We start from the raw sequence: 18191 nt of genomic DNA, 5'->3' as shown, positions 1-18191 counted from the left end.
GAACTAGAATACTGTTTCTCTACATATCACACTTGTTTTTACCATTCAAACACCTTTTGATCAAGTACAATTATCCTTTGGTCGATTTCTATTTCATTTCTCATGTAACACATTCTTTAGTTTCAATCACAATGGTTTTGATAACCCATGTTTCATTTCCACTTTAAGAAAGTGATTTGTTTTTGGTATAATACTTAAATCTATAACCAAAAAAATACCATTCCAAACTTTCTACATTTTTATACTATTAAAAATATGAATATGATAAACCTTATCAAAGCATTAGAACATGTTTACAAAATGGAAAGGAAAAACAACTGAAGCCATTATAGCTTATAATATAATACTAGTTAAGCCACACCCACATAATATGCATATTCATAATTAATATCAGATAATATATACCAAAGCCATACCCAGTTTATGAATATTCATACATATTCAAACTATACCAATGAAAGCATGTCATTAAGCCACACCCACAACACAAATATGGTCATTCATATTCAAAAGGTTACCTATACTCGGATGAAAACAAAATACATAAAACCAAGTGAAAAAACAGTTTTGACACAATTGCACAGCTAAACCTGATCATGTCTAAGTTATCTAGTGATCCAGAGGGCGCACATTACAGGGGCCTATAAAGTTAAAAACGAGTCATATTAATAATTTCAATTTATTTTAAGAATTACTTCTCACTAGAAAGTTATATACCAAGCTAAACAAAAATACCTTGATACATATTTCAGAATATAAATCTTACTACTACTATATTAGGAAAAAAACATATGCCCTTATATAGCCATAATATCCCCATATTTGATCATCATAATGATGCCATGCCCATATATAGCCACCTGTTGGCCATGTGTGATAACCGTGTGTCAAAATGTCAACATAAAAACATTTTTTTTTTGCTTAAAAAATTGGACAGATCTTGAAATTGAAAAAAAATTGTTGGAAACACAGGATTTAACAATTTTTTCCTACTAAATTTGTAATTGGACAAAAGCAAATATAAATGAATATTTTCCTTTCACAAAATGATTCTTTGTTGATTACAAAAAGCTTCACGCAAGACACAATCAAAATCCATGGCCAGTGGCGTAACAATGCAAGCGATGCATAAATACATTTAACTAACACAATTTATGGGATCAGAAACAGCAGTCAATTATTTATCAATGAAAAACAATAATGTTGTAAGATACTTGAATAATTGTTGTATATGTGATGTACCCAAATATGGTAGTGATAAGCCCAAATATGGTGGTGATATGACATCATCATGTCCATATATGGGCACATCACATTTTTTTATCACATAAAGTTTGATAGTGTAGACAGAGCAGCTTAAAACACCTTTTTTTTTATTACGGCACTGGTCATGCATAAACTGTGTGATAATGTCTCGCCACATTTCATCAGCCTCGGTACGATTGGCGTCCTTACAATAACAATTGATTATATAACACAAACACACCCTCTTTGATCAATGAATTCATCACGGCATTCAATGTATTAGCCACTACCATCATCATCGTCATCATTGGAAAATATAAAACGAAAAGTACCACAAATTGAGTTTAGATAGCAACGTTATGGGCAAGAATGTGAAAAAAAACCTAGAAAAAGACGCAATCCCCCAGAATCAACACGTACATAATGTATTTTTAAAAGGTTTTGCATTGCACTGCACACGAGTAACACACACTAATAATATATAGGAAAACAAATGCTGTCTATGAAAAAAAAACTTTAACAAACATAAAACATATACTAATAAAACTATAAACAAATTGTTTGAAACAGTAAAAATAAAAAATAATAATATAGATATTCATCTCAACTTAATAAATTAATAATTAAAATATAAACCAATTAGGATATTTCCCCCACATTACTATACTAGAAATTTCAATTATTAATAATTTATTTGAATTTGAAAATAGTAAAAAGGAAAATAACATTAATTTGAAAATGGGATGACATCCAAGGTTAAAATTTTGGAACACAAGAGTTGAAATTGCAAATTAAAAATATATAAAGAAATCCTTGTGAATTTAGGGATTGAAATTCATCAGGAGTTCCTATAGAATAAAGTGTGTGTAATTAACCAGGTTAATCACAGCATATACACTGGATAACAAGCAGTTCCACACGCACTGCCACGAGACTAGAACCCTACCATCTGCGCGACAAACTATAAAATTTCATTGTACGACTAATAACAGTTTTTAAATATTTCTGAATAATTTTTATATACTCTCTACATTAGGAATAAACAAAAAAATGAACAGGGATGATTTCAACTAACAGTGGAATAAAATGCTGGATATTTAGGTTACAGAAATTGCCAATCAACTAGCAGTAACAAAGCAATTAAACCATGAGGTGAACCACCTCGTATACTGTTAATGCAATAGATTGTGTTACATCATTTCACATACATTTGTTCATTTTGTGTATTTTAAAAGGATATGGTTACAACAAACACTCCTTTGAAAAAATCAAAATGAAATTCGTTTTCAAGTAAATTCCGCAGCCAGCTTTCTATAGAAAGCATTAGTATTACAAATTTAAACAGTCACGTATTAAGGTAGCTACCTGCGAACTCAGGTAAAAGCCAAATGCTAAAACGCTACTTAAAACCACCAACATTTTATATATTCCAAGTACAGTGGTGTTAATCAATAAGTGCAAAGATCTACCTTCCAAGGGTATAGAGCATGTCACTTACAGAATATACAACACTAACACAGGAGGGGAGATGAGAAGCACAAAGAAAAAGAAGACTATATGTAGAGTAAAGATTGTATTTGACTAAAATAGGTATTTTCCCTAAATCTCAATTTTTATAAATTATGACATTCTACACAAAACATATTTTACATATTTCTAGTTATTTTATTATTACTAGTAATTTAAAAATAAACAAGGAGAAAAAAATGAAATTGCCTCAATAACCTTTTATATATCTTCAGTCACACATATGTACAATTAAATGTAGAAACTAACAAATGGTTACCAAGATATCTTCTCCAATATTACCATCATTCTTATTTCGTAATCTCGTAATTGAAAGCCATGAAATTTATGTGACTAGAAATCTTTTAACGTGAACTTTCAACAATTGAAATTCCTTGCGCGTATTTATACGATCTTTAGAAAAGTAATATCAAGGTAAACCTGTATATAAATATTACAGATATTTGTACCAAGGTAACAATTCGTAAACGTTGTTTGCATTTTTGTATGTGTGAATTGGGTAGCGGTTTGAAATGTCTGTCGCAAACGTAATGTTTTGGCAGAATGAAAAACGGACTTGGCAACATATAAAGTTTTAACAAATTCAATTATTTTCGATTTCATCTAAATCTAATTCGTCGTCAGGATCAATCGGGAAGATAATATCCTCTAACGTGTCTTCAAACTCGTTGCCGCTGTAGTCATCATCGCTCGTGCTACTGTCTCCACCCTGCGCATCGTCTGACTTCTCAAGCTCCTTCGTGGGGCTTGATGTTGGCGTTATCATGATGCTTGATGCATGGTTGCCATCGCACGGTGACGATGCTATCGTCTTCAAACCTAAAAATCGTTCAGTTTCTGTACAATTCAACATTCCTCGTTGCTTTGACGTTTTCTGAAACAAAAAAAAAAAATCTGTAAGCGTATGGGTCAATATATCAAGTCAAAATGAGTTAATAGCGCCGTAGTTGGCTGCTGGTGACACGATGGGACCCTTTGGGGAGAAGAATGTTGTTGAAAAGGGTTTAACATCCACAGTGCTCTGATCTTCATGAAATAGCGCTATATAAATGTCACATTATATTATATATATTACAGTATTATATATATAAGAACATTTCAAAATTAAAGGTAGATGTTGTGTAATACCTCAGCAGATGATTTATTAAATTTTAACAGATCTACAAATCCAAGGTTTTCTACACATGTTACAATTCACAAAGAACCCTGTCGCTCAAAACTAGTTATAACATTCGTTGTCACTTACTTAACTATGTTTTCAGGTTTTTCTCGCAAAGCTGACGACGTACGTCATAGCTGTGCTGATTAATGATAATGGAACCTTCGCTATTTTCGCAACTCAAAATCATCGAGGATGACGACGATGATAATAATTATATTACTAACAATTAGGTATCGCGGACAAATCGCATAAATCTTGAAATGTTACAAAAAGTAATAAATGATGTGGAATAAACGTACATAAATATGCAATAACGATGGGAGACTAAGTTGATACTCTTGACAGTACTCATTTATTATACTTGTTATTTTTGGCAGTACATTACAATTTCCTGTAGACTTATTTTCATGTTTAATGGAATGAAAGTAACCATCAATAATGGCCACTATTAATCATGTTGTTAAATATACAAACTAATACAACCAAATATTGCCTTGAATATGAACATTGAATATAGTAATGATATTCGTAAGACCCTAGGACTGAATTATTTAAATTACTGTACCTATACACATTTACATTAAAGCCTTGTTCGCACTGCTGGACTTGGTAAATTATTAAAAAAATACCAAGTTAAATTTGACCGTAATTTCACGCAGTTAGTTTTACCAACATTTAACCGTGACAACTATAACTGACTGCATTGAATGATATGGTGAAGGTTTGAATGAGTCTCACATTAAGATTAGACTTTTTAGCCAGCGTTGTTAGTTTAGCGATACCAAGTTCTACTGAGCAGACAGTTGTCTGTAAAAGTAACCATTGGACTTGGTTAATTTAACCCCAAGGGATCTGTAGCCAGTTTTCGGATTGCACTTTACTTGGCCAATTTAGCCGGCGATCAACTTAAGTCCAGTGCGATCAGGTTGTATTATATACTGCAGTTTATTTTAGGCTGAACAATTGTAGTTATTATAACATTCAGTATTGTACTGATGTGGGTATAAGCCCATGATGGATTATATAAGCACGTACAAAAATAGGAGACCTTTTTATGTAAAATAAAAAGATTGAATTATGATAGCCTGCTACACACTACAGTATGTGGCAAGCTTCATGCTAACTAACAGGACATTTGAAATTACCAACTGTAGAGCCCAGCGACAAATTACATCAATACATAATATTGCAACAGCATGATTGTTATATCATTGATCTGCTAAGTTGAGCAAAGGAACAATTGTGACGACGAGAAGGGTCAAAAACCTGTTTGAATGGACACATGCTTTGATTAACAAATGAAAAGCAGATATTATTGGCAACAATTCGAGCATAATCTAATGAAAAGAATGCATTTTGCTGGCAATATTATCTTACATAATGAGGCAAGTTACAATCACCCAGCATTCTGTACATAAACAGAAAACCTCACGACTAATCATCGCCGCATACAACGTATCCAAGTTATTCCAAAATCAATCATTTTAAATTAAACGCAATTTGATTTACATTTTTCCTCATTTTCTCTACAGTTATAAATCATGTTATCGTCAGCAATAAGCTGGAAATAGGTTTAGCATCACTGGCCAAGAGCTCTGGAAGAGGCTTTCAGAGGATGAATGGAATCTCTCTGGAGTGGCTTTATGCCGTAAAATGACAGTTGGATTTCCCTCACAATGGCTCTCAAGTGACCACACAGAAGTTGGCTCATTGAATTTCGTTCAGATATGATTTATTTTTTAGGTTAAATTATGTAATTTTACTTTATTATTAGTTAGAAACTGTATCAATTACTTTATAATCGTCTTCTTTAATTTAAAATGTACATAATCACCATTTTTTTTTTTTTTTTTCTAAGTAAGATTGAGAATGACACGCAAGGACCAAATGTGTGTCCCACATCCATAGTAAGACAAATATCACACAAATATTTAAGCCTAAACATAGCAACTGCTTTCTTATATTCAAATGAAGAATTGATCAGTAGGGACGAATGGAAATCTACGATGGAAATTTGAAATACGATGTGACAAAATGAGTTGGTATTGATAGTCCATCTAGAGGGAAATCATCTGCTATTTTTAAAATTCTAATATTGCATTTCATAAATTTTCATTGCCACTTACAAATATACAAAACTACATGAAATGAAATTAGTAACGATCAAAAACAACTGCAAATGTTTGTAGAAACATTTTGACAAGAAGATAAAAGCAAGGTAAAATCGAGGTGAATTTGAAAATGAATTATTGGCATTGAGTCATAGCAAGGTGTATTTTGAATTTTCTGTAAATGTGAAAAATGGCTTTGCTCAGATGGATGGTAGAAGATTTACTGTCAATTAATGTCAGGAATTTTTAGTCTTTAATCGAAAATGATGAATTAGAATAGAGAAAATGGGGTTGGGTTCAAAGAAAGGAAAGTGATGGGGAGAGAGTTTTAAAGGGGGATAGTGATGAGAGTGTGTTAAAGTGTGTTCTAAAAGAACTAGAAAGAAAGTCAGGTCCATTCTATTCACAACTGACTTCTTCATCAGTACTTCTATGAATGGATGATTAGTTGGGAACACCAACGCTAGTTGATCATACCCAGTTCTCTTTTGATCGTACGATTAATCGGTAAAACACCTCAGGGGATTGTTAGTCCTGGATTTTATGGGGCCTCTGAGCAGGAGGAAAGAAAGGCATTAAAATATGCCTCTGGCGTTGGAGAGTTATAAAAGGAGAAAGAAGGAGACGCATTGAGTGGAGGAAGTGTTGGAAAAAATGTTAGAGAAAGTGTTCTGATGAGAAAGAATTGGGAGAAAGAGGTGTTTGGAAGAGGATAAGTGTTGTGAAGAAGAAACATTGGGACAAGTCAAGTGCTGGTAGAGGAAGTGCTGGACAAGTGTAATGGGTTGTAAAAAGTGTTGATTCCTTTGAAATAGAATATGTTTGTCATTATCAATGTGTGTATATGACATGAATCTATATCTAGAGCACATGCTGTAGTAAACAATACAATATACAGCATTAGTGGAAAACTACAGTACGTTGTATCAGTCATCGACCCGCTATCAAAAATACTCCACACTTTTAATATATCGCTCAAAATCATAATGCGATATTTGCTCAAACCCCTGGGGGAAGTAGACCATGTCAATGCACGGGAAATATGTTACTGTTGCTCTCCAATGAAATCCACGGCAAATCACTTTTAATCTATTAAACGAATTGGTTTCTGAATAGTACCACGCTAATCAATCAATCGTATTCTACAGAGCACCTGGCATGTTACAGTGAAAATATAATTACAGTTATCAAACTTATTTTGAAGTTGGCTTCAGATTGGTTTGATTAAAGGCAATTGCAACCAGAGACCACTTTCCAATAAGAGACCAAAGTTGTCTAAAATCGGTAAAGCATTGGCTCTACAATTATTTATTTAAAAGATATGTAATATACCAAAAATCAAGTTTATTCTAGGTTTTGTTACACTATTTTAGTAAATTTATTTGTTTAACTGTGAATTTTATATTTTAAAAGGGTTTTTTAAAGCAATTTTAATTCTGGATTATATGTATGTTATTATATGTATTCTTGTTCTAAGTCATTGTATTCCATTTAAATAGTGGTAATGCAGCTTGGTGGTTTCCACTTAATCTTAAGATCACTGGTTCAATCATTTTTGAATTTCAACATAATGTGTACAGTACATACTTGAAAATAGTGATATTGTTTTATGTGAGATAACATACCATATAAATGTATTAGAAAAAATATAAAAAGCAACATTTCTTTTATATGCAAAATGGTAAAGACTACAAGTCTGATACTTCAGCCATTTGCATTTAATATGATAATATTTGATATTTACTTTATTGATCATTAAATGTTATTAACTATAATCAATCATATCAGAGAGCATGGACAATAGAATGCATACAAATAGATTTTGTTTGTCTAGATATACATTAGTAGTAGATATAGTAGTAGTAGGAGTATAATTAGTATAGATATAATGTTGGAATAATGTCATATAATGAATATGTACATGTTTAAACGTTTGTTTCCTTTCCTGGGACAATACACAGCCCGAGCTCTACTCCTATATGTTAGACTGTACATCACAGTCTGAAATTATATTTCCTCCTCAAAATTAGTTAAAAATAAAATACTTAAAAGATTGCTATCTAGACAGTTGCCATAGAAACTTAACAGCATCAGTTAGTAAGTGACAACTAATGACTTGTACATTTCCTTTGCAAAGGTCATAGGTCGGGAATTAATGACATAAAAAGCCATGTGTGAATGAACGAATCTGATCATTATGTTTTTGAAGAAGAATAATGTCACGAAGAAGTCCTACTTCGCGATAAACATGACAAGATGCAGTCGTCTAGGGTACTAACATCATCATCATTATTACAACCTGGTTTCGGTTTCCAATTAGAAGATTTGCTCAGTCTTCAAAAATGTACACTGCACAACTAAAAGCAGTAACAATATGAGTTATTGGGCCCAAGATGAAAGTAAAGCCAAGTTCAAGAGAGTAACACAACCACCCACAGTTAAAAAACATTGTTTCTGACTCTATGGGAAGTTACAATTTAATTAATACTCTATCTAAATTACTCTTGATATAGGAAAGCATATTACTATATTATTTTGTGTGTTAAAGCAACAGCTATGGTACGATGCACAAAACATCAAACATATTGCATTTCTACTAGGGTTATTTTTGCCAATATACTTTACTACAAAATGATTTCTGCTAGTAGTAGTAATTGGGAAAAGATATGGCATTAAAAGATACAGCCTAATGTATGGTACATTTCGCAATACAGCAATGACATTTAAGGTCGGTGTAACATGACTTAAACATGAAATGCTAAAGACCAAAGTTCAAAACAAACACCTGTAAGAATTATTTACAGATACCACTGGAAAAGAGCCAAATTAGAAGACATGAATATGATTACCATGTAAGCAATAGGCTTTAGGTATGTATGAAAAAGGTGCTACATGGTGGTTTACAGTTGAACCATAACCAGGCCTAAACTATTTAACATCTCTAGATTTAGAAAATACACACTTATAATATACCCTGCATAACTTGTAACAACTTGAGGTTTGATCTCCTGATTTATTACACGTTTTCACACATGCATACGCGAACCCGGAGAAATCTTGTGAGAAAGTATAGTTGCGCGCTATTAGATTACTATGATTGATCAGTTTGATACCAGGGCAACAACATCTCGGGACCTTTTTGAACAACAAAATTGGCCTCTCATCGGTATGTTTTTCTCTAGAGATTTCACAAGGGACATAAAGGGACAACACTATGCAAATCTGGTTACAACTTGTTACTTTTTGTAGGTGTGAAAAGGGTATTAGTATTTTTCCCTTTCTCTTTGTTTATACCTGAAGAAAGATCTGGGAATCATAAATGGAGGAGAGATAACCAGAAGAAACACATATAAGATGTTGTAGTGTGTCAGTGTCATAATTTTCTCCTCAATAGTTTCAGAGGAAAGTGTACTCTGGATAAGGAGGAGTTCAACTGCATACTATAGATTTTAAAAGAAATTGTTGTCAATAATTTAGCACGGGCAATAGAAGTCTATATCCAAACGAAATTAATACAGTACTTTAAATTAAGAAACCAACGAAGTGAAGAAATTGGAAAATGGCACTATATTAAAAAGATAATGTTCCTTAGTGAAACAACTATGGCACTGGCATGATGAAACAAAAAGTCATTCTCCTCAATACCTATTAAAAATTACAGTCAGAACAATAATAACTTCTTATGGACAGCCTGACTGTCTGAGCTCTAATGTGTACATTGTATAAATCAATCAATATTATAACAGGGTAGTCTATATATATATATAACTCTCTGTACTAATGTTATATACTTTAGGGTGTGTTTTTACGAAACTAAAAGATCCGGGTACGTCCCTGACTAGCTACATCATTAATCATTTTGTAACGAGTCTCAATGGCGGTCCATCAGCATTTAGCAGAACATCGGGGGCCAGGCTTTGGGAGAGTGTAGTGACTTTTTAGATATATATGTAGTGTTCTGTATGCTGACGTTAATACAAGAACCATTAATAAACACTAAACAACATTAGTTAATACTTGGTGTCTTTATTCTTATTCTGTCTCAATATCCATTCTCATATTGTATGTATCCCGTCCTCTACATCTACTGCCCTCTAGCATTTACTATAATTATGATTTGTCACAATACTACAATATAGACAAAGGATTTTGATTAAATTACAAATTTGTTTCGCTGCAAAAAGTTTAGTTTCGACGGCGTTCGGTCTTTGTGAACGGCTAACTAAGTTGGTTTACTTTCAGTTCTTTAGCGCCAGTAGCATATTCGTTGTGTTTACAAATTATGTGAACACAACTGTTGTGGTACAGTCGTTTGGTAGCTAATATTAAAGATCTATGTACTGATGATAAACCACCTTGGATACCTTGATTCATATTTTTATAAGTGTGAATGTACTACATAATACTTCATTAAAGCCAGACAGAGAAGTTTTATTACATTTTACCAATAAAAAACATTAAACTATATAGCCTGCATTGACTTGTATCATTTTCATTAAACAGAGACAGCAAGGGATGTAATAAATATATACTATGCATATAAAGTGTTTTTCAAATGCTAAAAAAATAATAGTAGAACTATAATATTTGTTTTCATGTCTGACTGAGAGTAACGATACTTGAAATAAAATGACTTGACTAAAGTATGACTCATAAGAATATTGAAGGATCATGGATTTAAGAAGATAAATTTGTTTTCGTTTGAAACACATTTAAATGTACAATTAAATGCATCTACAGTAAGACGTAACTAACGAGAACTGCATTGCATACAATTTGAACCAAGAATTCAAGAATACGGAGTAAAGCACCATACTGTTATGCCACATTCATACATATCATTAAAGATGTATTGTCCCCCAAAACCATGAAAAATGAAGATTAATTAAATCAGACTTTGAATAGATTATTTTGTCATTTTAATAAAGTTAATCACTTCCGTAGAAAAAAAAACGAAAAAAAAATAATGTTTTCACTTATAAAATGACAAAATAAATGGTTAAAGTCAACCAAAAACCTATTGGCAGCTAATATGACCATTTTTTGCTTTAAATTACATTTTTTTCAGTTAAATACATTTTTTTTAATCCAATTTTTTTTTTTTCAAAGTGAATGACTATTACATATGTTACATTAAAATGGAATATTCATGAAAAATGTTGTTAAAAAATATTTTTCAGGGGGACAATACATCTTTAAATAATTGATACAAAATCATCGAACCTAGATTTTTGGAATAAAAAACTGGTACCTAACAACTAACCATACTTCATCATTCCAGTTAACATTATTAATTATATTTAATTGCATTTTTATATAAATATTAATTCATTTTATATTATATGAAATTCTCTAAATTTAATTAACTTTTTTGTTTGGATTTGAGATCAGCTTTGGATGTAACATACTGTCAATATTAAATAAATAAATAAATATTAATTTTCATAGTTAAATTATTTATTTGTCTGAGAAATATCAATAAAAATAGTTATTATTATAATTTTTTTTATCTACCAGCTCTTCATACATTTTCAACTTATTAATTGCAACAATTGGCAACGATCCAAGTATTAAATATTTGCATAATTACAACAGGTGTAGGAAGAATTTTTGTATTTAATCAGATTATTCAGTCATTGACACTGTAGTAATATAAAGCAATTAAGCATAGGTTCAATGCATTTCTATTCTAATCTGAGTAAATAATTTATGTGATCTGCTGATAGTGCATGGATATAAATAAAAATTGTATTATCGTATATAGCAATGTTAGAATAATCCCACCCTGGGACATACAGTAGGTCTGGCTTACATTGAAACCTATCCACTACATTGGAGGTTAGGCATGGGGTTAGATACACATTATCTCTATGAGTAGAAGTACCACACTTTCGTTTTGTGAAATCAACGGCCTAGGAACTAGTTACGGCCTAGGAACACACAGCCACTGATCATAACTGGGCCCTCTGGGACTGAAGAGGTAATACCCAGTATAAATAAATAAAAAAATTAATAAATTTAAAAAAAAGTTACGTTGCATTACATTGTGTGGGGACATTTGGATATGCTTATTGTCCGCATGTCCAGACTGTGACCAACGGTCAATATAGGTGACCAGACGCTGACCAATGGTCAATATAGGTGTTCTATGGATAATAGGTGGATATAAGTACTGTATTCAAATTATTTCAGTAATAACTGAAATAAATTTACATCTACGTTTCATTAGGATTTCATAGAAAAAAGTAATTACATTTAAATTATGAAGCATATTTTGTATAGCGAGACCTTCTTAATTATAGATTAAAAGATATGTACATTAAAGATTGATTGAACAATATCATAGTTCAGTTTAGAAAAAAAAAATTCACATATCATTATTATTCTATTCACGATATTTTCTTAATTCTCCTCTACTATTATACACACTAATAATATATTATTATATACACTATATGATTACATTTTTAGAGTTGTATACTTTTTCCGATTACTAATGAAAAATATTAAGAAAAGATAGTTAGATTCAGATATTTTTGTAAAATTTATAAATAGGTATCCAAGGTCTAAAGTAGTATTTAGTGTCATTTTTAGAGTAGAAATATACCACTAGTTTGTCATCAATTTGCGGTAACTCGACACAAGTTAGTAGTGTGCACGCACTAGGCCACATCGCGTGTAGCGCCACCCATCCCCACATGGTGCACAGCACATCACGTTCCAGACACATACTCAAATTGACTCGCACGGTAAAAACAGTGAGCAAACAGTGCATACTATGACCTTCGTTAGGGATCAATTTACTACGAGAACAATGTTATTATAATTTGTTCCCTTCTGGTCATTATCAATATGTATTGATTTGAAAACAGTAAAATTTAATAAAGACTTTGGATTAATGGGTTTTGTATGAAAATGAGTACAAAATAATATTCAATTTGTATCAAGTATCTAGTTATACTTTGTTATCCAATTCTGTATTTGTGATCACATTCAGACCGCTGGGGAACGAAAGTACAGTCAACTGCTCGTCGGCGTGTTTGCATCCTGACAAGAAAATTGTCATGTTTATAATTACGGTAATAATACTGGAATTCTTTTTAATCAGTAAGTTATAACGAGGTAGTGTGTCTATTGGCTTGTAAAGATGAACTGTTTGTAGTCATATCGCTAGGATGGACTATTAAAGCAATATCTTGCAAGAGGAGGGTGTATATAATATGCTTGCGACGTTACCCAAGGTGTGTGTGATTTAATGACAGGTCTACTTTGGCGATGAATTATTATGAGGTGACATGAACCACGGAGCTACAGGGGAGGAAAATTTTGGCATGTTCTAATATTCGTTGCTCAAGCCTGTTCACAGCAATAAAATTAAAGTATGCCTTATTCCACTTTCCAATGCTGTGAGTAATGGTCATAGTGGAGCTGACTATGTGTAGTATGTACCAAGCCTAGGTTATTAAACAAACCACCTTTGAATGAGTGCCCCTATTTTAACCTGAAAATAGCAGTGGAAGTGATAGTAGCCTAGCTTGTGATGATTTTCCCCCTTTTGATGAAACAAATGACATTAATGGCAACCAATATTTTTTTCTTTTAACCGTTTCTTTTGTCTTTTTATAAGTGAACTAATTATTAATTAAATCTGCAAAATGGCCTATTCAAAATCTGATTTTATTAATCTTTTTCATGTTTATGGGGGACAATACATCTTTAATTTGTTCGTGTTTTACTCTTGTAATGTGTTTTATCTATCTTTCTAAGGACCACTGGCTTCCACAAATCTAAAATATTAATCAAAATTAAATAATGAAAAAAAAGAAGAAACAAGAATACCACTTACTTTCGGTCTTTGTGTACATCTATTATAGGATGTCTGAAAGATATAAAGAGTTTGAAATTTTACTTCAGAAAATATTGCTATATAATGAAACAACAAAATTGGCGCTTTGAAATTAAGTATTAATTGCCATAAAGTCTGAACTATCTTATTAAAAATGATGATTTTGTGAAAAGTGATTGTCGAGATGACGGAAACTTGACGATGTACGAGATACAAAAAGAAAAATAGCCAGAGGGAATGAACTTCTCTATCAAAAATTGAACTGCATTTAACGAAGAGGTAAATGAATGACTGAGAGCATGTCTTGAGGCCATAGCACTTTGTGTAACATCACCACGCAGCTAGTATGATTTCTCTTTCCCTGTAATGTACATAATTCTTACATAATTATTTTTTTATTGGCCAAGCTGGCATCTGCGCATATCTGCCCGATAAAATCTTCCATGTATGGATTGCGACAGATATTGGTTAATTGATGTTATGAAATGAAACATATTACGTGCGATACGAAGACAGTGACCGGCAAAGTGGAAGATAATTAGATACCGTTTGAATTGCAAAACATTCAGAGAAACTCTGATAAAAAAGCCATTTTATGCATATTTAGCTAGTATTGAGTTCAAGGTACGAATTACTTGATTGAGATGGTATGTAACTCGATTCCGCCACTTTGAAAGAAAATCAAAGACAAATCAAGTCATGAACATCTCCAGGCTGTAATAACATTTTCACAAGATTAACAAGTCAGTATTCCGTATAGTGTATTATTCTAAAATTATTAAATTAATATAATAAAGGTTTCTGGCAGGTTATACAGTACTATGTATCTGCACGAAAGTGTGGACACAACTACAGCTATATAGTACTTTCCACATGTAGACCATTAATGCCCCTAACTGAGCATATGAGTAAATAAGTTGCCTAGAAATACAAACAAACAGCAAAGCCCCCAGAACCCCAATTGCGAAACCATTAGGTCAAAGGTCATATAAAACAAGCACGCAATTACAATAAGTATGCTAAATAATACTTTAGAAGATAGTTTAAAATAAATTTGATTAATAAAACCATTTTCAGGACAAGTGTATTATGACATTTTCATTACACTGATGATACTTTGGACTCAAATTGTTGCAATTCAATCTATTTAGACAGAATAAATTACTTAAAACAATATCGTACAGTGATTTGAAAACTTGAATTGTATATTATTAAAAGCACTTTATTAAACAACCTTGTAATAATAATGGATGTGTGACCTATTTCGCATGATATAAATATTGTAATTGAGTCAGAAATTGACAAAAATGTCTTAATATACTTTGGCAAGTGATGTAATCGTGGTTGAAGGAAGGCGACGTCATAATTAAAAAATATGTCAACGAATACCTTAATTAATGAACAAGCCTTGACATTAATGTCGCGAGGAAGGAGCTTATTACTATAATTGGACAACATTAATGTCTCAAGAATGGGGAGCCTGGAATAGGTTTTCCCTATTGGTGGTACATTCCATGGCCAGAACCAAACACAAGGCACAAGCGTCTTCGCTCTAACTAACTGTAGTTTTTAGCAGAATTTATTATCAATGAATACTGTTGTGATTAGGAAGTCAATTTATATTATTATTTACCATAATAATGTTTGTCCATTTCATTTAAAAACAAATTTGTGTCAAGTTTAGAAACATGGTTTTCAATATAAGAACCAAAATACAATGATTTGGCTTATATCCTAATAATTGTGCATACAAATATTACCAAACATGGGGAAAGAAAGGGGGAGGGGGGTTCTAAACACAATCCAGCCGTTTAACTGATTATATAATTAGCATATGTACTGAAAACAACATAATTGAGAAGGAGGATTTCTATCCTACAATAAATACTTCAATAATATTATCCTAATAATTATTAACCAATCACTCAATAACAAAATAATAATATAGGATATATTCTGTGACAACAGGCAACTCCTTAACGATTGTAATTTGAGACAATTTTGACAAGAAGATTAAAAATGTTACAAGTAACAGGATGTTATACATTGAGCAGTTTCAAGCAAGCTGCTGCAATACTTTGTAGTGTGTCATGGATGCAGGCATCTAACTTTAAGCCTTGTCTACACTATCAAACTTGTGACAAAAAAATGTGATGTGCCCATATATGGATGGGATGATGTCATAGCACTACCATATATGGGCACATCACATTTTTTCATTACAGAGCTTAATACATAATAGTAGGGAGATACCGTAATATTACTGTTTCTTATATCTCGCACACTAAAGCACTCAAAATATTTTCCCATGTGGACGAAATAAAGTTAAAGTTAAGTTAAACCACCAAAAAAGGGTGAAATCTAGATAAGACTATGTGATTTACACAATTGTATACTAATTACTTTAAAGCACTATTTGTTATATTTCTATTTTTATATACTTTATTGTTATATTTGCAATTATATATACCTACAGACCATTCTATTTTCCAGGTCTTCTCTATTATTAGATAATGCATCTAAATCTTATGAGGTGGAAAAAGCATTTTTGCATTTATTGTAATAAATCCATCGGCTTATTAAACGATATCGGGTTCAATGTCGAAACAAGACAATTTTTTGAGAATGTAGTAGCGGTTTATAAAAGATTTATTTTATACATTTGCAAAAGACCACATCCTGGTGTATAAGCAGAAACATAAGCTACTGATATTAAAAGATTGCCAAGTTTTCTACCACTTTCAGAGAAAGAGGAACCATTTTTCCTTCAGAATAATTCACCTGTTGTATGATATACAAAAAATATGATTACCATCAATTGATATCACAATTAACATAGAAAACAAAAATTACATTTGAAGCCAAGTTTAATTTGGAGGTCACATAAAAATAGTTAAATAAAAAAAACCAAAAAACTGAATATTTAATTTAAAACAACATGGAATGATATCAGATGATATTAATTTATATAGCATATATCCTCGGGTATAATTCCACCCCCTACTTTATGTCTGATTTAAAAAACATGCATATCTCCGGGTATAATGCAAGTATTTTTTAAAACTTTTGGTCTAGATGTAGGCCTATCTCTCGCCAGTTTAAATAATTTTAGAAAAAAAAAAGAAATGCATAAACATTTTTTTGCTGAACTTTCTCCGGGTATAGTCCCACCCCAAAAGTTGGCCCAACTTGTGTTCTAGGGGATTATACCAGAGGATATACGCCGGTACTAAAGAAGCACACTTGTTTGTCTACCAGTTACATAAAGTTCAAGATTCTTCTAACAGTATCACAGTTATCACCCACTTAGACAACACCGATAAAATACTTTGTACATATGGGGCAGCATAGTAAATTTACACCCCCTTCATGGTAACAACAAAAGAATTTTGATGGATTAGTTTACTCTAGATCAGTAGCATTCCATACTGATCTATGTTAGGATAGCGCTTGATAAAAAGGACGTTATTTTATTATGTGCCTGAACCTACAAAACTGTACATTCCAAAAGGAATTTATATCCTCTTCGTTTTAAACACATCATTTTGAAAGATTTAGTTTGTTCTGTTATTGGTTTCGGCAGCATTCCTCACTTAGTTTTGTTTTAGTTAGTATAATATTTTATGTTTTATAGAAATGCCACAACTTTTTATAGCTGTTTTATCGTGACAAATTTATACTAAAAATAAAACATCTCTCATCTCAGTGAATTTGTTTATCTTTAACAACAGGCTAATAGAGATTTAGTATACTATACGGTATACAGTACTATCTGTCTTTTGTATAGCTATGGTAGTTTTGGTTGGTTGCTCTACCCAATGTATTATATGTTCTTTGTATACTAGAAAAACAATTGGTACACTCCAACCCTCTAGCCTAAAATTGTAACTGAATTCTAGAGGTTTTATATGAACAATTTCATACAATACTGAACAATAAAACGGTAATGCAATTACAGTACTATTATGATTTAAAATCAGATCAAAATAATTTGGCAATGTTGAAGTTGTTAGCGAGTTTCTGGAAACCGTTCAAAGCACGAATGTAAGCTAGTCTCTAGCGGAGACTTGTTTACTAGCTGAGGATAGAAGATCTAATACTAGGCTTCAGGCTCGAGGGAATTTGCGCAATCTTGCAGGGTACTGAATGGTGTTTTGAGGCTGACACAACAGAAATTTGAACCTAGCATAACACAAACACTAGCCTTAGCACAACAATGCGAGTAGTAGCTAGCAGCCCTCACAAGTAATTCTAAACATGAAACAGAAATGAAGCACTGGTTATCAAACAGCTAATAACT

General features: G+C 32.0%; 1 protein-coding gene across 1 annotated transcript in view; it reads right to left on the bottom strand.

The window, feature by feature from the left end:
* Positions 1-927: 927 nt before the first annotated feature.
* Positions 928-18191, bottom strand: part of LOC144837754 (protein FAM53A-like) — a 91898-nt gene continuing 74634 nt past the window's right edge. Inside the window, exons 5-6 of the mRNA XM_078692997.1 lie at positions 13892-13924; positions 928-3646 (exon numbers count right to left, since the gene is read on the bottom strand). Of these exons, the coding sequence (XP_078549123.1) occupies positions 3356-3646; positions 13892-13924 (324 nt within the window). The 3' untranslated portion in view covers positions 928-3355. The remainder of the gene's footprint in view (positions 3647-13891; positions 13925-18191) is intronic.

Source organism: Antedon bifida, chromosome 3 (genome assembly GCF_963402885.1).
Source record: "Antedon bifida chromosome 3, ecAntBifi1.1, whole genome shotgun sequence".
NCBI lineage: Eukaryota > Metazoa > Echinodermata > Crinoidea > Comatulida > Antedonidae > Antedon > Antedon bifida.
Note: the sequence above shows the minus strand (reverse complement) of the source record. Positions and strands in the feature narration are given on the sequence as shown.